General features: G+C 51.6%; 1 protein-coding gene across 3 annotated transcripts in view; it reads left to right on the top strand.

Moving 5' to 3' along the window:
• COL13A1 (collagen type XIII alpha 1 chain) overlaps window positions 1-20,542 on the top strand; it is a 164,750-nt gene that overhangs the window by 116,677 nt on the left and 27,531 nt on the right. For 2 of the 3 annotated variants that reach the window (XM_030940755.1, XM_030940754.1), the window contains exons 19-30: window positions 808-840; window positions 1,584-1,610; window positions 4,422-4,475; window positions 5,264-5,350; window positions 6,315-6,368; window positions 7,506-7,550; window positions 8,345-8,413; window positions 9,632-9,655; window positions 11,526-11,588; window positions 12,615-12,659; window positions 12,967-13,119; window positions 19,932-19,958. In XM_030940755.1, coding sequence (XP_030796615.1) covers window positions 808-840; window positions 1,584-1,610; window positions 4,422-4,475; window positions 5,264-5,350; window positions 6,315-6,368; window positions 7,506-7,550; window positions 8,345-8,413; window positions 9,632-9,655; window positions 11,526-11,588; window positions 12,615-12,659; window positions 12,967-13,119; window positions 19,932-19,958 — 681 coding nt within the window. Of the gene's footprint in view, window positions 1-807; window positions 841-1,583; window positions 1,611-4,421; window positions 4,476-5,263; window positions 5,351-6,314; window positions 6,369-7,505; window positions 7,551-8,344; window positions 8,414-9,631; window positions 9,656-11,525; window positions 11,589-12,614; window positions 12,660-12,966; window positions 13,120-15,151; window positions 15,197-18,254; window positions 18,297-19,931; window positions 19,959-20,542 lie in introns of all 3 variants that reach the window. The other variant, XM_030940756.1, reaches the window with a different exon arrangement.

Raw genomic sequence — 20,542 nt, 5'->3', positions numbered from 1 at the left:
TCTCCCAGCTGCAGCACTGTGGTCTCCCATCGGTGCCCCCTGATGTGGGCGGCCTCCTCCTGGGCATCTCTGGGTCATAAAAAGCCATTTCAGGTACCCCTAGCTCCACTGCAGTCCTAAGACCCAAGTGGAGAGTAGGGACCCCCAAAAATCACCTCCACTTGAGATTTGCTAAGGGGCACTTTGGGCATCATATATCTCTCAAAGTAGGTGGCCTTGGGCTGATACGAAAACAGAGTTCACTCCAGCCACTCCCCAGTCTGTGAGGGCAGAGATGCGCAGAGCTGACTGTGAGGGTCATGTCAATCAGACACTGGAGACGACTGTCCTGGTGAAATCAGCCCCTTTACTTTGTCATCTACCCTGCCCCCCTCTCCCGTGGCTTTCCAGCCTCCTGCCCTCACCCCTCCCATCTCCTCCTCCTTTCATATTCCAATGAAGCTCCCCCTTCCACCCCAGGGACCCTCTCCCAGCCCCATCTAGTGCCCCACAGTCCCCACTGTGCCTCCCAGGAGAGGCCAGGAGCCACGCATGTGGTTGGGAAGCCCAGGGAGCCCTGCAGACTAAGTTGTACAAAGCCCTTTCCTCAGGGTCCATTCTCATGGCGTCAGCTCAGCACCCCAATCTCCCAGGCAGAGTTGGTGGTTGCGGGGTTGGGAGGAGTGGGCGGTCCTCCTTCCTGTCACATCATGGGGTGGCTGTCCACTGCACCGTGGCCCCCTCCCCCCCTCCCGCCCTCCCCCGCTGCTGCCCCCTCGCTGCAGAACCTTTTTTTGTCTCAGACCTTTTTTTGTGTCTCTCTACCAGGGGACTCCCGGAATTGCCGTAGCTGGGATGAAGGTCAGTGGACTTTTGCAACCAACACATCAGGGACAGGGTGGGAGAGATGTGAGCGGGCAGAGCTGGGAAACTTAGGCTCAGTGGGGTGGCTGGCAGACCAACGAGGGGGCATACAGGATTTGGAAACATTTTTCTCAAAGTAACATTTGTGCCAGGTGCATAACCTTGAGCCACAGATGTGTAACTAAGCCTTGCAAGTAAATAGCGAAGGTTTCCTGCCTCAACTCACTAGCCTGCCAAGGCACCAAGGCAGCAGGAAGGCAGCCCAGATCTTTCCTTTATTCTCTGTAATTCAGTAGCTATATGCTTCCAAAGCTTCAGAGAGAGCAGGAGTTCATCTCCAGAACCCCCACCCTAACTGCCCATTTGGTTGGCAGGCAGATGCGAGGATAGCCTGGAAAAACAAGTGTTCAAATTCAATCTTCACAGCAGGTGCACTTACAGGGGGCACCATGTCCAAACCAAATGCCTATTCCTTCCTCTCCTTCCTCCTGGGCTGCCTCACTTATGCTCCCACCTGCCACGCCCCTCACCTGGGAAGAATAGAACCTTCTAAGGGTCAGTAGCCTGATAGGCCTCCTTTGGCCTGGGACCTGATGCCTGAACAGAGAAGAGCCGGGGCTGGCCCGATGTTTCACTAATCCCACCCTGACTGCCCCCCACCCCACCTCCACCAACAGGTGCCTTGCTCATTTGCTTCTGCTTTTTCTGTGTCTCACATTTGTTTCTCTTTTTCCACACAGGGTGAGCCAGGGATCCCAGGAACCAAGGTACTGATACAGAGAGAATGTTCTGGGCTGCACAGAGCATTGGTCATGGGCGGAGGTGGGAGGGGCTGCTGCTGTTTTGCTCTTGGTCCCCCTGAGGCTGGCCTGGGGCTGGGGACCTGGCTGAGCAGAGGAGGGCCCACTGGTCAGGAGCACACTGCAAATGCCTCCCCCTCCCTGGGTCCTGGCCTGCAGGCATGCCAGCTGCAGCAGACAGTGACTATTGTCCCCTGCACCTACAGGGTTCTCTTTCCCTCTTGTATGACAATAAGAGATGTGACAAGAAAAAAAGGTTGAGAAATACTAGGTTAGAAATATTACACAGGTTTCTTTGCTGCAGACCTTCTCAGAACCTTTAATTTGCTAAATGTGCATTGAGGAGCTCTCAAAAAGAAATATCTTATGTGGCATTTTCAAAACTTTTTTGACCAGAACACCCTTTTATAAAGAGGAAGAGCTTAAGGGACAAGTATTCTGGAAATGCTGGTCAATGATCACTGCCCATCCTACCCCTCACTCCCTGCCCCATCTTCTTATCAGTGACTTTCTCTTCTTACCCCAAAGGGAGATCCAGGAGCAGAAGGGAAGCCGGGGCCCCCAGGTTTGCTGGGAAAGAGGGGGCAGAGGGTAGGATATCGTGTATTTGAGTGTGTGCCCCCTCATCCTGGCCTCACCAGTCCCCTACTCCCTGGCCTTCCTCCGTGGCTGGTGTGTCGCCTGCAGCGTGCTGTTGGTGCATGTGTCCCAAGATGAGGGGAGTGGCAGGATGGCCTGGCCAAGCTTCAGAAACTCACCTCAAGAGCATACCCATTCTCCTGGGCAGCCTTGATTACCCAGCAGAAAGCCTAGCAGAAGGAGGAACCTGCCTCCCTCCACCTCTGCTCCCCAAGGATCTCCATAGGTCAGGACCCACAGCCTTTCCTTTTCCACCTGGCCTGCTTCTGAAGGATGCCCAGACTAAGCACATCTGCAGGAGCAGCCCAGGCAAGACAGGACAGCGGGGACTCCCTCCCACTGCCAGGGCCTCTGCCTGGCCCTCCACAACCCCTCTTGGCCAACCTCAGGCCATTTTACCGTTCAGCTGCTACACCGGGGCAGGTGCCAAGGAGAAGACGCCCAAAGACTTGGTGTGGCACCTTTTGTGGCTCCAGCTGGAATGAATGTTCATTGAGACATCTGACCAAATTATAAGCCCAGAGCCCTCAGCTCACATTATTACACATGAGAACTGCCTCTCCCTAGGGCCATGGGTAGCAAACCTTCTTGTGCTGACCTGATACCCCAGCCCCGCTGGTGGGGTGCTCTTGGAAGCTCACCTGAATTGGACACTGCTATGCACTGAATATGTCCCTCCCAGACTCATACGTTGAAGCCCTCACCTCCAGTGTGGCTGTATTTAGATAGGGCCTTGGCCTTGGGGAGGTCAGTAAGGTTAAATAAGATCATAAGGTTGAGGCCCTAATCCAATAGGATTGGTGACCCTAGAAGAAAGGGAAGAGAGAGAGAGAGCTTTGAGAGACCTTTCTCCCTCACTGCCTTGTGAGAACACGGCAAGAAGGCCATCATCTTCAAGGCAGGAAGAGGGCTCTCACCAGAACCTGGCCATACTGGCACCTTGATCTCAGACTTCCAGCTTCCAGAACTATAAAAAAAATACATTTCTGCTGTCAAAGCCACCCAGACTTTGTTATAGCCGCTGAGCTCACCAAGACAGCTGCTCTGTGAAGCCTTTGTGTCCCGGAAGGCAGAGCAACTGGGAGACAGGGGCTCAACCGGCCTCTGCCACTGACTCAGTAAGGGGTTGGCCACCAGTCACGTAACCTCCTGGGGCTTCCCCCGCCAAATCTGTGAAATGAGAATGGGGTTCAGTATCTCTAAGGGGCTCTATGATTCATGTCATGGGGGAAAAATGAGTTCTTCTGTACTGGAAGAAGCTGAGTAGGTAAGTGTATTATTTTGCTAGGGCTGTGGTAACAAAGTACTACAGGCTGGGTGGCTTGAGCAGAAGAAATTCATTGTCCCACAGTTCTGGAAGCTGGAAGTCCAAAAGCAAGGTGTTAGCAGGGCAGGTTCCATCTGAGGGCCAAGAGAGAGAATCTGCTCCAGGCCTGTCTCCCGGCTTCTGGTGCTTGCTGGAAATCTTTGGCATTCCTTGGCTTATAGACGCATCACCCCAATCTCTGCCTCCATCTCCACGTGGCATTTCCCTATGTGCATGTCTGTGCCCAAATTTCTCCCTTTTATAAGGACATCAGCACATTGGATAGGGGCTCACCCTACTCCAGTGGGACCTCATCCTAACTCATTACATTTGCAATGACCCTATGTCCACATAAGATGAGCTGGTTATAGCTAGAGGCAGAGAGCGGGGAGCCAGAAAAGACTGGGGGCCCTTAGCTGCTAAGCATGAAGAATCTGAAGAAGAGCAGAGTGGTGAAAAGGAATTGCTTGCCCAACCACTGGCGTTCTGAACTGCTCACCTCTCCCAGGAGACCCCCAGGATAGACTAGATGCTTCTGGCCTGTTATGATCTGTGGCCCGTGTGACTTCTCCCCAGCATGAATGACAAGGGCCCGGGTCACATGGGAATAAGGAAAGCAGTCATGCAGGTGTCACCAATGCGAAGTGGCCCATGGAAGTAGCCAGCCGGGATGGGGGCCAGGAGGAAGTGGAGCCCTTCAGAAAGCCAGCCGGGGGCAGAAGCAGGGAGGCAGGAGCAAGGGAAGGCAAGGCCCTAAGCTGTGGGGCTGGTGGCTTCCCAAACCTGCTGCAGAGACAGTTCCTAACCCCCACACTGTCTGCATCTCCCTGCAGGGTGAGAAGGGGGCTGAAGGCTCCCCTGGGCTTCCTGGCCTCCTGGGGCAGAAGGTAGGTGTTACTCTGAATGAGGGTTCAGGTCCTTCGTCACCCACATCCCATACCCGGCCCTGCACATCCACACGGGCCCCAGCATTGGATGTGTCTGCCTCCCAGACTGCAGGAAAGGCAGCTGGAACACAGACAGATTCTGTTTGTTCGGGGAGAGGTGCCATAGGCAGGCCCTGATTGGCAAAAATAAAATGTCTAAATGTAAAGAATTCGGTAGCAATGACCTGGTCAGATTTCTTTGTACCAGCTCTGCAAATGCATCCCACAGTTCATGAGCTCTGTAAGATATTTAATTTAAAAATTAAGACAAACAAAAAAAAAAGATGAGGCCAAAATAAGTTAGGGGAGGTGTGCATAATCAGATGGGCTCCTGGAAAGTCACAGTGCTCCTCAGCCTGTTAGAGGCTGGAGCACCCTACAGTGACGGGGTCTGCAAAGCCTTATTTAATGCTGCATTGCTTAACATAGTTTGGCCACCAATAACAATGTTATTCCACATTTTGAATATTCTCAACCCACTGAGCAGTGTTCCGTGGAATACGCTTTGAGAAACACTGCTCCAGACCCAGTTTCGAAGGGTCCCTTGTGTCAGCTCTTAATCTGTTGCCCTTCAGTACACACTTCCAATCTCTCTTCAAATCCCATGGCTGGATCAGACCAGTCTGGGGTTCTGAAGTCCTCTGGTCGGTCCCCAGACATCCTGGGGCCCACACTCCATAGTGTCCCTCCAGTGCTCAGCCTAGACCTTCCTCCACACCAGGGACGCTAACTCCACCTTCCACCCTCAGGGAGAGAAAGGCGATGCTGGCAACTCCATTGGAGGAGGCAGAGGGGAACCTGGCCCTCCAGGGCTCCCTGGACCCCCAGGGCCAAAGGTGAGTGTTCCCTGGAATCAGTGTCGGGGAGGCATTTACCTGGGGACTTTGTCTTCAGCCTGTTCTCGGGGACTCTACATCCCGGACATCCCGCCTTCTCTAGCCTTCCCCTGCTCCAGATGTGTGGTTTTCCCCATGGATTCCAAAAAGGTCATTTGGACCCAGCTCCTGCTTCCAAGCAGATAACAGTTGGACCTTTCAGAGGAGATGTCTTCCCTGGGGCAGATGGATAGTCCCAGTGACTCAGATGACTCTGATGTAACTGAGTCAGGGCTCAGTGGCTGCAGGACCTCGATGGCTATGCTGTAACTGAGCGAGAGACCGATGGCTTCAGGGCCTTAGGACAGCCAAGAGACCCCCCCACCTTGGCTCTGAGTAGGTTGCAGGTCAACTATTTCAGCTGGGCCCCACCTGGTACCAGCACATCTGGTAGGTGGCAGCAGTGGAGGCAGCTGCAAATGGAAACTGCCTTCACTTTCCTTTTGCTGCTTGAAAAGTGCAATGGTAAGATTTGGGTTTCCCAAAGCAGATGCCTCCTGTGTTGCTTGGTTTACTTTAGCAGCACTGAGAAATGAAGGGGGTCTCTTTCTTAGCTCAGAAGGAAAGCATGAGTTACTCTACATGACCTGGGGCAATACACTCATTCATTCCGCCCACATCCACCTGCCATGGGCTGGGCTTTGCGTGGGCCTAGGAGGGCCTGGCAGGGCAGAGTGGACACCAGTAAAGGGTACAGAATGCAGGGGAGGAAAGCAGGGGTGGGCTTCCAGAGGAAGCAAGACCCGGGCTGGGCCCAAGCGTGGGTAGGAGTCAGGGAGGTGGAACAGTGGGAGGTGCCAAAGCCATTGGGGAAAGAGGCCCAAAGCCAGCACCCAGGGCATGGGCAGCAAGACCATCTTTTCCCCCATAAGCAGCTGTCCAGGAGCCCAGCATGCCCTCATCCCAACTCTCTCCTCTTCCCCAGGGAGAAGCGGGTGTTGATGGCCAGGTCGGCCCCCCAGGGCACCAAGGAGACAAGGTACAGAGACCCTCACATCCCAGAGCTACAAGATGAGGGTCAGCTTGGGAGGTCAAGAATCATCCCAGCCGGCCCTCAGGGTATCCCTCAGGGCACAAGGCTGACTGGCCATGACCCCTGGCTTCCCTATTTCCTGGTCGGCTTTGGCTTTAGAGAGCCATCCACTGAGACAGCAGTCATGCAAAAGCCAGTCTAGGGATGGGACGCTTGACCAGGGAGTGACACAGAGCTTCCCAAGCCACTGGTAAATGAGGGGCTCTCGCTTCTCTCCAGCTACTCCCTATGAAAGGCTGCTGCGTCCCTCATGAGTTCACAGTGGCTAAAGTGCTGTGGCAGTGGAGGAGAAAGACAGCGGGTTACCCAGAGGCAGCAGTGGCTCCACGTCCCATGAGCAGGGTCATCAGGAGTCACACCAAAGGGTTCTTGTTTTCTTTATTTTTACTTTCTATCTTGGTTTTTTCGATTGTCTTTCATTATCCCAGAAAAATTGAAACTGTGCTTGGTTTTTCACAAGTTACACCGCTTTATCATCTATTCCCCATGGCTCTGTCCTGTTTGCAACAGGAACAAATCCTTCCACCCGCCCACTCTGGGAGGTGGGTGCTCATACACCCATGTCCTCCTGAGACCCTCCTGGCCCTCCACGTTTCACTCGGCATTCTGGGTCTTTCACAAGTAGAGTGGGCAGCAAAAGAACCGTTTGGGCTCTCGATGGCAACTGACACCCAGATAATTGGCAAAAAGTTGCTGAGCCCTGGATACCTGAGCAGAATAGAATTAAAGAGAAGCAAATGTCCCTGTTCCCATGGAGGCAACTGACTCAGGGGACTGGGGAAAAGGTGCGAGAGAGACAAAGGGGGGTCACTAACAATGAACACAGAGCAGAAAGAATGCCACCGAGTCTGAAGTTGGAGGAACTCAGACCCAGAACTCAGAACCGAGTCCCAGAGGGACTCAGAGGGAGAGAGGAGTGTGGGTGGGTGTTCCCTGGATGCTTCCTGAAGGGGCGGAACCTGCACTTCTATGAACTAGGAACTAAGAGGAGCCTCCTGGCCCTTATTACATGGCCCATCTAGGGACATCAGGCTCTCTGTACCAACTTCATCCCCACTTCGCTCCAATTTTGTCATGCAACAGGGGGAGCCTGGAGCAGCTGGAGAACAGGGACCAGCTGGCCCCAAGGTACGTGCCTCTCTCCCCTGGAGTCACAGTGTGAAGCAGCTGGTAAATCAAAAAGCATCTGAGACAGGTCTCAATTAATATTTATAAGTTTATTTTGCCAAGGTTAAGGGCACATGCCCAAGAGACAGGTCTGTGCCTTTTGCCAAGGATGATTTTGAGGGCTTCAATATTTAAAGGGGAAAAGCAGGCTGGAGGGGAAAGAGGAATGGTATGGTAATCTGCACATTGCAAGGAAAAAGGAGCAAGTAGCAGAATAGTTGATTATGTATTAGTCTCATGCTCAGTAAATCGGCACTTTACGTAAGCTAAGGTGAACATGGAGCAGCTACCTGTGGGGATATTGAACCTTTTATCTGTAGCTCTCTGCTTAGGAATAAAAGGAAAGGCAGCTTCTTGGATGACTCAGCTTTCAGCTTAACTTTTTTTTCTTTTGGCCGAGTGAACTGGGGTCCCGAGTTTCTATCTTCCTTTCACAGGCTTGACCTTGGGGTCTTGACAGGGAAGGAGGGGAAGAGCATTCTGGCCCTCAGCTGGGAGGTCTGACTGGCAGGACAGGTGGACCCAGCCTTCCCAGTTCGGCCTAGCCCAGACTTCTCACATGGAGTCCTCCATTTGTTCTGCAATCCCCGAGCATCCTCTGAGAGTGTTCGGAATCCCCAGGGCCCCGCTGGCTGTTCTGGGTCCACGTGTGTGCAGCCAGGTGCAACCAGTGTGGGCGGATAGAGAGCAGGCCACAGTTGCTCTCCAGGCCCTCCTGGACCAGGCCCTGGGTTGAGATCTCATTTGCCTTCTAGGGCTCCAAGGGAGAACCAGGGAAAGGAGAGATGGTGGATTACAATGGAAACATCAATGAGGCTCTCCAGGTGAGCAGGGTCCAGCCCAGAGGCCAGGATCCTCATGGACCTCAGGGCTCTGCACCATGCCCTGATCAGGGGGCCCTTCCACACAGCTGAGTAGGGGCCCTGCCCTCAGGCCCTCAGGTAGCCCTTCCAGAAGAGCTGCTTCCTCATTTTCTCTCCTTCGACCTCCCGCTGTGTAGCTTCCTGGCAAATGGCCCCATTACTGGCATCCAGGTGGCCGGGTTGTCTGTCTGGGCCCAGCTGGCCACTTATCCTGCCTCTGGGCCCCTGAGTGCCACAGTGGAATTATCCTGGCACCCCACAAGGTATGGCCCATCCAGGGTACTGGGGCCCCATTTCTTTAACGCATGCATAACCCCACTTCACACAGCAGAAAATCTTCCTGGAACGCATCTCCTTTCATGTCAGTTTAATCCTGTTTCAAGTTCATGAGCTCCCGCTCCCCACCCTTTAAAGCAGGGTTTCTCAGCCTTGGCACTGTTGACATTTGGGGCTGGAGAATCTTTGTGGTGGGGGGAGAGGCGGTCCTGTGCGTTGTAGGATGTGCAGCAGCGTCCCCAGTCTCTACCTGCTAGATGCCAGTAGCACCCCAGCCTCAGCTGTGATAACCAAACTATGTCTCCAGACATGACCAATTATCCCTTGGGGGAAGAAATTCCCCTGCTCAAGAACCACTTCTTCAAAGGAGTCTGTGTCCATGTGTGACTCCATTTACAAGGTGTAAAATCCTCTTTTAAAGCCAAAAGTCATCTCTCTGATCTGTTTTTTGAGTGGTTCCATATTTTGCTATACTGTGTCTATTTAAAGGGAGGTGCGTGGCAACTTTGAAATCTGGGTCCTGGGAGAAGAGGAAAGAACAAGGGAGGGTCCTCAGATGGTGACTAGAAAGAATAAGAGGTGGTGCTTCCTTCCCTTTCAGTAAAGTGAAGTAGAGGTTGCAGTCCATTTAGGGTGTGCCTGAGTCCATTGTAGGGCAGCCTTAGAGTATAATCATGCTTAGGAGATGCTGCATATTCTCTGTCCAGTGATTACAAACCTCATCGAGAGCTGGGGGTGGGGGTGGTGTGAGTCTGGGGACCATGGAGCCCACCTGCGAGGGTCCCCCTCCACCCATGCTCCTTTGAGGGGCCCAGCTCCCCTGTTTCCATGACTGCGCAGTGAGAACCTTCCAGTTGGCTCTTGGTTTGCTCTTCAACTGATTGCCTGGTGTTGGTTTTTTAGGAGATCCGGACACTGGCCTTGATGGTAAGTCTTGCTCCTCCTGGCTTTCCTTGGGCACTGGACTGGGGGCTGGGGACGGCAGCCTGGAAGCAAGGACTTGATTTCTCCCCTCCAGAAAGCAGGCCCTAGGCTGCAGATTAGGGTTGACCCGACAGGGCTGGGGCAGATGATGATCTGAACTGGAGGTGATGGGTCAGAACTGGTAGGTGGGCCTCGAGAGTTGCCCGTGCCCTGGGTCATGGCTGTCCTCTATGTAAAGGCTCTTCTCCAATACAGCTGTGCTCTCTGGTGACAATACAAATGCTGGATTCTATTTATAGCTATGTCAAGGAAATAGCAGTACTGAGGAGGATGTTTCTAATGTTTCTTTTTTTTCCCAATTTTTAGCTAATTAAATCCATTACCCTGAAAAACTAGTAGCAACCTCCCACATATCCCCCTTTCCTAGAAATCAGTTTCATTATCTGCACTTGGAAAACCAGGGAATTTCAAGCCTGGGTTTTGTACAGGTGCCTACTGGTGACAGGCTGTTGGTAAATATTTGTAGTTAAAACGACTACCACCAAGTTTAACTTCTAAGGTAGAGAACGGGAGGAGAGACCATGTGGTTCTCTGATTAATGAAATTTCAATTCACCTAATATTTTTTCATGGCTATGAGCCACAGAACACGCTTAGGGATGGCACAAACTCAAAATCAAACACCACTTCTGTGACGTCCCAATCCCAGAAATTGCTATCAATGACGTGGTTCTGGAATCAATGAATTTCATTTGGAGACATTAACAGATATTACTCGGCAGGGCACAGTGGCTTATGCCTGTAATCCCAGCACTTTGGGATGCTGAGGTGGGCAGATCACTTGAGGTCAGGAGTTCAAGACCAGCCTGGCCAAGATGGTGAAACCCTGTCTTTACTAAAAATACAAAAATTAGCCAGGCATGGTGGCAGGTGCCTATAATCCCAGCTACTCAGTAGGCTGAGGCACAAGAATCCCATGAACCCAGAAGGTGGAGGTTGCAATGAGTCGAGATGGCACCACTGCACTCCAGCCTGGGGGACAGAGTGAGACTCTGTCATAATAATCATAATCATAATCATAATCATAATAATGTGAAATAGCTATTGGAAATAAAATTTTTCCAGAAACATTTTTTTTCTTTTAAAATCAACCTTGAAGTGTAACTTAACACATAATAAAAGGTACTCATTTTAGGTGTAGAGTTTGATGAGTTTTGATAAGTACATATACCCAGGTATCCACCACCCAATCACTCTAGAAAATTTCTTCATGTACCTTGGGAGTCACTCCCAGCCCCAGGCCGCCACTGCTCTGCTGTCACTTCTGTCACTGTAGATTAGATGTGTCTTTTGCCTCTTCTAGAGTTTCATGTAAATGGAATCACACAGCATCTGTGTCTGGCTGCTTTTGCTCAGCAGAATGTGTTTGAGATGCACCCTCACCATCAGCACTTGGTTCTTTTTCTCTGCTGAGTAGTATTTCATTGTATGGACGTACCATGCATTCCCCTGTTGATGGGCATTTGGGTTGTTTCCTGGAGACGTTTTTAAGTCATTACTGGGGAAGGTCAGACTTAGCTTCTTGGAACCCAAAGGGTCGCCAGAGGTGCCCTAGAGAGAAGGAGGAGAGGGTATTGAACGTGGCTCTCCAAACCCCACCTCCACTTCAACCCAGTCACACTTGGTGCTTATATGTTTTGCATTTTGGGTTCCCCATGTTATTGTCTTTGCAAAAAAAAAAATGTGCTTCTATCACTGGAGAAAGGTTTGAAAACAACTTATCTCTACAAGCCAGGCTTCACATACAGCCCTCGAGAGACAGGCTACCCCCTCAGTGGGACAGTTCTTCCATGTGTCCTTCCTTTCTTTCCTAGGGGCCTCCTGGTCTTCCTGGGCAAATTGGCCCACCTGGAGCTCCAGGGATTCCAGGCCAGAAGGTAAATCTTGTCTTGACAAAGGGGATGAAGACCTTGCAAGAGCAGCGACCCCAGGGCTTCCCCTCCTCCTGGGACCCTCTCATCTTCCCAGCACCACCGCCATACCCTCCTGCTGCTCCAGGGCACCAAGGGCCCCACCCACCCACCTCCCAGCCGCCGTCACTCTTCTGTCCTCCCCTTGCCATCTGCTTGGGCTCCTGTAATTCACAGAGCTTTCTGATGCGGTGGGGTCTGGGTCTAGACACACCCCTGCCCTTGCCCCACCCAGACCCACAGCAGGAATGAGGACCCCATCAGGGACCTCGGCATTCGAGCCCCTCCCCAGTCCTCCCACCTCACTCCCTGCCCTTGCTTTCCTTTTACACTCCACCCACCTGTGTTTTTCTCAGAAGGTCTGCCCCTCTGTCTCCCACTCATGACGTCCTCTCCCCTGCAAGTCTCTGTCCCTCTTCCCTTTCTTTCAAAGCCCTTCTCATCTTTCAAGCCCAATTCAAAGATCACCTCCTCTTTGACGCCTCCCCTGATCTGTCAGGCAGAATTCCCTGCCCTTTCCTCTGGGTAGGACCTACATCTTTTTGCCACCTCCCTTAACTCCCTACCTGACCCAAAGAAGGGGCTTGATTTGTGTGAAGATGAAGGGAGCACCCTGTGGAGCAGCCAGGGCGGGGGTTCTGCATTCAGGGGAGACAGGAAGGCAAGAACCCTTCTGCTAAGGGCACCTAGGGCTCTCAGAGGCAGCAGTGGGAGGTTGTGGCTAAAACAGGGACATGGAGCCAGAGTGTCCAGACTGGGATCCTGGCTCCCCAGTTCACTGACTGTGGGCCTTAGGCACACAACTCTGTGCTTTGGAGTCTTGTCTATAGAAGAGAGGCTGCAAATGCATACCTCCCAGCAACACAGTGAGAATTAAATGAGCAAACTTTATGAGAAAGTGCGGAGAGGGATGCCAGGTGCACGAAGCAATGAGTAACTGATGACTGCTATGGTCTCTGCCCTGAGAGTGACCTTTAGTTGTTCTGGCTACAGGGGGAGATTGGACTGCCAGGCCCTCCAGGACACGATGGGGAGAAGGTATGAACAGACATCCTCCAATCAAACCTCTGAAGACAGTCTTGGCCCTGGGGGCAGGAGGCGGGGCAGGATGGCGCTAGAACTGGCCCTAGTGTGAGCCCAGTGGGCAAGGGGAGATGCGGAGGGGCAGGGAGAGGGACCCACCCTGCAAACCCCAGGAGGAACCAGGCAGACCCAAACTGGGCTCTCTCTGCCTGCCCCAGTCAAGCACCAACGAGTCAAGGCCTTTGGACTTTTCTGTTCTCTCTCCCTCTCTTCTCTTTTCTCCATTAATGTGTCTAAGAAGCATTGTTGCTATTTTCTAAAGGGACCTCGCGGTAAACCAGGAGACATGGGCCCTCCTGGTCCCCAAGGCCCCCCAGGAAAGGATGGACCTCCAGGAATGAAAGGAGAAAACGGGCACCCAGGGAGCCCAGCAGAAAAGGGAGAGAAAGGGGAGACAGGACAAGCAGGCTCGGTGGTGAGTGGCAGGGCTGGTTGCCCTTCCGTGCATACACCACACCCAAGCATGATGCGAGCTTCTTTGCACTTTGCATGGTGCCAGCTGCTGCCTGGGCTAGAAACCTGGGGCCAGGACTTAGGGGTGGGGGATTCACTCAGCTTCCCCTCAAGTCACTCACTTTATGAAGGCCAGTTTCCCGACTCAGGAGACCTGAGTCCTGCTCTGTCAGCTATATCCTTGGGAAAGCCACTGAGCCTTGCAGAGCCTCCGTCTCCTCATCTCTAAAATGGCAATAATAATGTCTTCCCTGGATACCTCACTGGATTTCTGGGAAGGAGATGAAGTCATGGTTTAGAGTTGCCTCTTTGGAAAGTGTACAGAAGCCCTATACCCAGGAGAGGCTGCATGTACAGAAATGGGGCCTTCGCCCAGTCCACTAGGCTGCCAACTTGACTTGGGAGCCTTCTCTGGGTCTCAGGGGTTTCCATCTGTGAAATGGGTGCCATCCTAGGCACCTACCCTTGAAGCAAGGGAGCCACATCCTGTGCATGCCACAGTTGGTCACACTCAGCAAGACCACCTTGAGCTCCACTAACAGAAATCGTTGTCATTTTGTAGGGTCTAGACAGCCCAAATGGGGAGAGAAGGAGAACCTGGTGGCCAGAGCAGACCTGGAGTGGCAGGATTGCCTAATCCAGCCGAGCTTCTGAGGTTTACAGTGAGGCCAGAGGGCTGGGTGTCGAGGTTGTCTGCAGGCAGCCACAGACGAGGGTCCTCCCTGGGGCCACCAGCCTAGCGGGTGCCTGGCACTGTGATGAGGCTGCCCTAACCCCAAGCCTGCCTACCCAGCCTGGGAGCAGGTGGAGGGGGTCCTCTTAACAAGCAGCTACTGCATTTGAGTGTAAACAGGAGTTGCAACTTCCTCGGCTCACAGTATCATGGCCTCTAGAAGCACCAACCTAGTTCGAATGTGCTAGAATCTTGGTCTCAGAATTCTCCTCTAGGAAGTGGAAAGAGCCTCAGAGGTTAACCAGTCCCAAATCTGATCCAGTGCAGGACTCCTCACTCAGCTGGCACAGGCAGGCAGCTCACTGCCTCCAGACCTGTCCACTGTGCCATGGGGTAGCCCCAGGATGGAGGGAGCACTCCTGGATATGGTGTGGAAGCTCCCTTGTCAGCCTCCCCCAGGTGACCCCTCAGAGCCTCTGGAGCCATATTTATTATCTATTGCTGCATAACTGATCACTGCAAAGGTAGCGGCCTAAGACAATACACATGTATTGGCACATAGTTTCTGTGGGTCAGGAGTTCAGGCACATCCTAGTTGGGTCCCCTGCCCGTGGTCTCATGCGGCTGTAATTAATGTGTCAGCCAACTGCATTCTCATCTGGAGCTAGGGATCCCCTTCCAAGCTCACTGGTATTGGCAGAATCCAGTTCCTTGCTGGAACAGAACTCAGCTCCTAGAGGCTACCTACAGTTCCTGCCACCTGCGCCCTCGCCCTCCCCACCCCCTGCACAGTAGACAGTTCACATTATAGCCACTGGCATCTTCAAGGCCAAGGCCAGCAGTAGGGTCTCCCTAGTGTCTAGTGCTAGCAAGACAGAGCTGTGTGCATGTGTGTTTGTGTGTTCATGTAACATATTTGTAACATAATCTTAACATATGTTGTATGTCACCATCTGTATGACATGTATGTTATAATCTGCAACATAATCAGAGAAGTGAAGTTCCATCACCTTTGCCATGTGCCTTACTCCATGGCTAAGAAAAAAGTCACGGGTCACCCTAAGGCCTGTCCGCTGCAGAGTGCATAGAGAGTATCAGCCTCTCCTCCCCTGTACTAGAGCCTCAGATTCTTCAAGACAGTGATGACAGTCCCTGCCTAGTCTTCTGTCCTACAGGCTGACACCTCCACATCCTCCACAGTGTTCCTTGCTGACCCCTAGACCAGTCGCGTCCTAGTCTAGTTTGTCACGGATGTGAGGGTGGGTCTGTCCCAGGCTTTCCCAAGGGCCGGCATTCACGCAGTGGTGTTCTGTGCCCACAGGGAGAGAAAGGAGAAGCCGGGGAGAAGGGCGATCCAGGAGCAGAGGTACATGAGAGATAATCTGATAGAGACCCACAAACGACAGTCTCTGCAGAATGCACAGTGTTTCTATGCTTTAGAATGAAGCTTGCGACTGCCTGACGTTTACGTTTACTGAGCACCACCGTGGGTCAGGCACTGAGCCTCTGGACTGCTCCAGTCTTCTCAAACCACATCTCTCAGCAACCTTCACAGAGCACCTCCCGTGCTTCCATCCTGGTGCTAGAGTCTGGAGATACAAAAGTAAACAGAACTTGCCAGGCACAGTGGCTCATGCCTGTAATCCCAGCAATTTGGGAGGCCGAGACGGGCGAATCACTTAAGGTCAGGAGACTAGCCTGGACAACATGGTGAAACCCTGTCTCTACTAAAAATACAAAATTAGCCAGGAGTGGTGGCAGGAGCTTGTAATCCCAGCTATTTGGGAGGCTGAGGCAGGAGAATCACTTGAACCCAGGAGGCAGAGGTTGCAGCGAGCCAGGATTGCACCACTGCACTCCAGCCTGGGCAACAGAGTGAGACTCTGCCTCAAAACAAAACAAAAACAAACAAAAAAGAAAGAAAGAAAATAAACAGAACCGTCCCTTCACAGTTCACAGTACCCCATAATGGGCACTAGCATGGGAGCAACTTAGGGATTCAGGCAAGCATCCCGAAAGACGTGCTATTTGGGCAGAGTCTTGATGGCTTTGCAGGATTTTGCCACAAAGTTTCAGAGGTAGGCTTTCCAGATAGAGGCATTATTTTTTTGAGAAGTGAGGTGGTGAAAGGAGAAGACAGAACAACCAAGTGAGAAGTAGTCAGGATGGAGGCCAGGTTTTCAAAAGACAGCAGAAAATCAGGCATATTTGTAGACTCAGGGGCAAGAACCAGGAAAGAAACAGAGATCAAGGATGTGTGAGAGACAGGATGTTTGGTGGCAGGGTCTGGGCAACCCAAACAGCACCTCAGACCCATGGGAGAGACCACCAAGCCTTCTCAGTCCCCATCAGGGTGGGTTCACCTTGCCAAGCCCCGTCTGAATGTAGTGAAACAGACCTGATTGTACAATGTGTATGGTACTTGTTTCGAAATGGAGAGCCTCCTAAAGAAATGATCCTAATTCAAAAATTTTTTCCTAATTCAGGAAAAAATTATACGCCCATTGTCCCTCCCGGAAGTATTTAAAATAAACATTGGAAACAGCCTAAATTTCTATCAAGAAGGAAAGGATTAAATAACTTATGGTAATAATACTAATAGTAATAATAGTCACCACGCCTGAGTGCTTCCCTCGTGCCAAGCACTGCACTAAGCCCTGAGTATGTTGACAACTCATTTTCACTACGCCCAATGAATAGCACAGCACTATTACCAGGAAGCTGGTGGGGAACATATAAAAAATGGAAAAATCAGTTTCACATTAAATGAAAAAGAGTAGAAAACCAAATTTTATATATATATGAAATAAGCATATACATATATGTATATACAATTATATGCATATTATATATAAATATCAATATAAATATACATATATTCAAGCACATCTGATATATCAAGAAAGTGTTTAAATTTTTGAAGCCTTTTTATTATTTTTAAAATTACCACACAGGTAAAATTTACTTCAGGAATATGTCTAGTTCTGTGAATGTTAATACATGTAGAGATTTGTATAATCAATACCATGATTAGGATACATAAACCACTTATTTATAATAAGAATTGAAATGGTAAACTTTTATTAAAAATGAGGAACTTTTTTTAAGAAGGCAGAGTTTCGGCCGGGCGCGGTGGCTCAAGCCTGTAATCCCAGCACTTTGGGAGGCCGAGGTGGGTGGATCACGAGGTCAGGAGATTGAGACCATCCTGGCTAACACAGTGAAACCCCATCTCTACTAAAATATACAAAAAACTAGCCGGGCGAGGTGGCGGGCGCCTGTAGTCCCAGCTACTCGGGAGGCTGAGGCAGGAGAATGGCGTAAGCCCGGGAAGCGGAGCTTGCAGTGAGCTGAGATCCGGCCACTGCACTCCAGCCTGGGCGACAGAGCGAGACTCCGTCTCAAAAAAAAAAAAAAAAAAAAAAAAAAAGAAGGCAGAGTTTCCAAAGATTGTGTTCCCTGCAAGGAGACTGTGATGGAGTGACAAAGTCCACAGGTCCAGGAAACAATAGGGACCTCCTTTCTGCCCTGTGTAGGGGTGCCCTCTGTCGTGGCCTGGCACAGGAGTCACTCCCCTGGCCATGCTCCAAGGAATTCTACCCATGGGAAGACAAGGCACCTGAGGAGAGCCCCGAAGCTGAGGCAGGGTGAGCAGTTCAGAAAGACCCAGCAATGGCTGCCTGTGGACAAAAGGATATCTGTGTTCATCAGAGACAGAAGCTGCAATGGGCACCACCCTCCATAGAGGAGTTAGCCCTGAGCTCCTCCATCTTCACTGTCCAGTCAGAATCTCCTCTACCACAATCTGCATCTACTCTCAAGGGAAACAGAGACCAGCAGTCCCCATCCTGTCTGTAACAAACCTTGGGGACTTGAGGAGCAATCTTCAGGAACAGCTCAGTCTCCCCACATTCCAGATAACCAATCTCTGCTCCTCTAAGTCAAGGGTCTCAAACTCAAATGTCTACAAGGGCCAGGCATGCAAAAAATGACTGCAAGAGCTCTGGGTCAAAGACAATAGGGAGTGGTGGGGACTGGAGTAAACTGAAGATGTCATGCCCCACCTAGAGGGGAAAAGTCTTATTCCACTCCAGGCAATTGTTGCCATGCATGAACAAGAACCTAGTGCTGCTAGATCTTCTGGTGTTTTTCTTTCTTTTTCTCTTCCAAGAAAAATCAAGAAGAACAGATCTTTAGGGACATTACCTGCAAATTTTTTTTCAACATTGAGCAGGCCACTGGGTTGCTGTGAGTTTTTGACCTGTTCTGAGCCTTTTTCGGGGGATACTGTGCTGGGCAGTCACTAGCTGACCTCCAGTGGGCAACCATGTCCTCCTTTGGCCTTGCAGCCTCCAGCTGGGCCCTAGGCCCTGTCAGGAGGGAGGGCCACTTCAAGTGTAACAGGGCTCCCCTTTGGCTTTTAGGTTCCTGGGCCGCCGGGGCCAGAGGGGCCTCCCGGACCTCCGGTAAGTTTAGAGGGCTTGTCAGTGGCCAGTTCACTAATGTCCCTTCTCCATGGCAGTACTGGGCTCAACCTGGTCCTTAGTCACTATCATCTCTTCCTCCCAGGGAGGGATTTCCTAGTCTACAAACTCCCTTCCCCCCTCCTTTTCCCTCCCATGTCAAACAGCACCATCCTGGGGGCACCACATTGCTTGGTTTCCTGGAAATAGCTGACTGGTAGGGCAGCCCCAGGGTCCCTTGTCTATAAGCTCTGCCCAACATTAACCTCACCCTTTGCCACCAAACGTCTGCTTCTCTCAATCCTCATTTGAAAGTGACCCATCGGTGGCCGGGCGCGGTGGCTCAAGCCTGTAATCCCAGCACTTTGGGAGGCCGAGACGGGTGGATCACGAGGTCAGGAGATCGAGACTATCCTGGCTAACACGGTGAAACCCCGTCTCTACTAAAAAATACAAAAAACTAGCCGGGCGTGGTGGCGGGCGCCTGTAGTCCCAGCTACTCGGGAGGCTGAGGCAGGAGAATGGCGTGAACCCGGGAGGTGGAGTTTGCAGTGAGCTAAAGTGAGCTGAGATCCGGCCACTGCACTCCAGCCCGGGCGGCAGAGCGAGACTCTATCTCAAAAAAAAAAAAAAAGAAAAAAAAAAAGAAAGTGACCCAGCGGTCTGGCACAGTGGCTCACGCCCGTGATACCAATCTGGCACTCTGGGAGGCTGAGGCAGGTGGATTACTTGAGTCCAGAAATTTGAGACCAGCCTGGGCAATATAGTGAAATGCTGTCTCTACTAAAGATACAAAAAATTAGCTGGGCGTGGTGGCACGCATCTGTAATCCCAGCTACTCAGGAGGCTAAGGTGGGAGAATCACCTGGGCCCCGGAGGTCGAGGCTGCAGTGAGCCAAGTTCGCACCAGTGCACTCCAACCTGGGCAACCAGAGTGAGACCCTGTCTAAGAAAAAAGAAAGAGAGGAAGGAGGGAAGGAGAGAGGGAGGGAGGGAAGAAAGGAAGAAAGGAAGAAGGAAGGAAGGAAGGAAGGAAGGAAGGAAGGAAGGAAGGAAGGAAGGAAGGAAGGAAGGAAGGAAGGAAGGAAGGAAGGAAGGAAAGAGACCCAGCCCCACTGGATTGACTTTCCTTGGCTACAGAAATATAACCACTGGACCCCTGTGCATTGCCCTTAGAGGGTCCCCAAGATGCTGGTACATGCCTCTGTGTGGTTCGTGGTCCCCAAGGCACTGGTGTCCTCTGTTGTGGATGGTAGAAGTAGCAGTAGGAATAATGATAGTAGCCAATGTTTATTGAAACTTACTGGATGCCAGACACTGTTCCAAGCACTTTGCATGTATTAATTTAATGTTTGCTGTGTTACTTCTGCATCTTTCTTTCATGAGACTCTGGGTCAACCATGAGGACCACAGAGAGATTTTCTGTGAGCACTGGCTGGAAAAGACTGGCTCAGACTATTCCCTAGGAAGCCCCAAGCATGACTTCCACTTAGCATTTCCTTCTACCTCTCATGGGCAGGGACCCCAAACCACACTCTGCACCCAAAACCCTTGCTCTTCTGTGTTCCATTTGTGGACAAGGCAGTTGTGTTAACTAGAGATGCAGTTCTAATGCACCTTGTTTCATTCCAAATGCAGGGGCTCCAAGGTGTTCCTGGACCAAAGGTAAGGAGAAGTCACATGACAGGCGCTATGTCAGTGCCAGTAGAAAAGAGGGAAAATGCATCTGAGACCAGCTGACCCTTTTTCCTAGAAGGCATTATGTGACACTCCAGCCAAGGGGGTCCAGTCAGGGCAGGGGGAAGTCCTAGGTTCCCTTTAGCATCCATCATTGACACCTGGCATACTTTGGCTTCAGAAGCTTCCCATCCATCACCCCACAAAGTGACAGGTTAGATTCTTAGCCAATGGTTAAAATCCTTTTCCTATCAAACCTGCCCCAGCCCCTTCACTCATGCTGAGTAGAGGGAGGAGAGAGACAGCAACATAGGGTGGGACCCCTCCCTGGGTCAAGCTTGGGGAGACTGCACTGGGCTCTCCTGGCCTCCCCTCAAGCATTTCAAATGGATGAGGGGGCTGGAGGCTGTTGGCGTGACAATGGCCCTTTCCTCGTGCCCCAGTATTCAAGAGACTTTGGGGCAGTTTGTTCTCCCGACTAGGCTGTGGGCCTCAGGGCTCTGGGGGCAGCATCTCAGGCAACTGAGCAAATCTGTGTAAGGTTCCCGCTTTCCTGCCATGCAGTTGGGCAC

This window comes from Rhinopithecus roxellana, chromosome 11, assembly GCF_007565055.1.
Source record: "Rhinopithecus roxellana isolate Shanxi Qingling chromosome 11, ASM756505v1, whole genome shotgun sequence".
Classification (NCBI taxonomy): Eukaryota; Metazoa; Chordata; class Mammalia; order Primates; family Cercopithecidae; genus Rhinopithecus; species Rhinopithecus roxellana.
The sequence above is the reverse complement of the archived record's forward strand: the minus strand, read 5'-3'. Positions and strand labels throughout refer to the sequence as shown.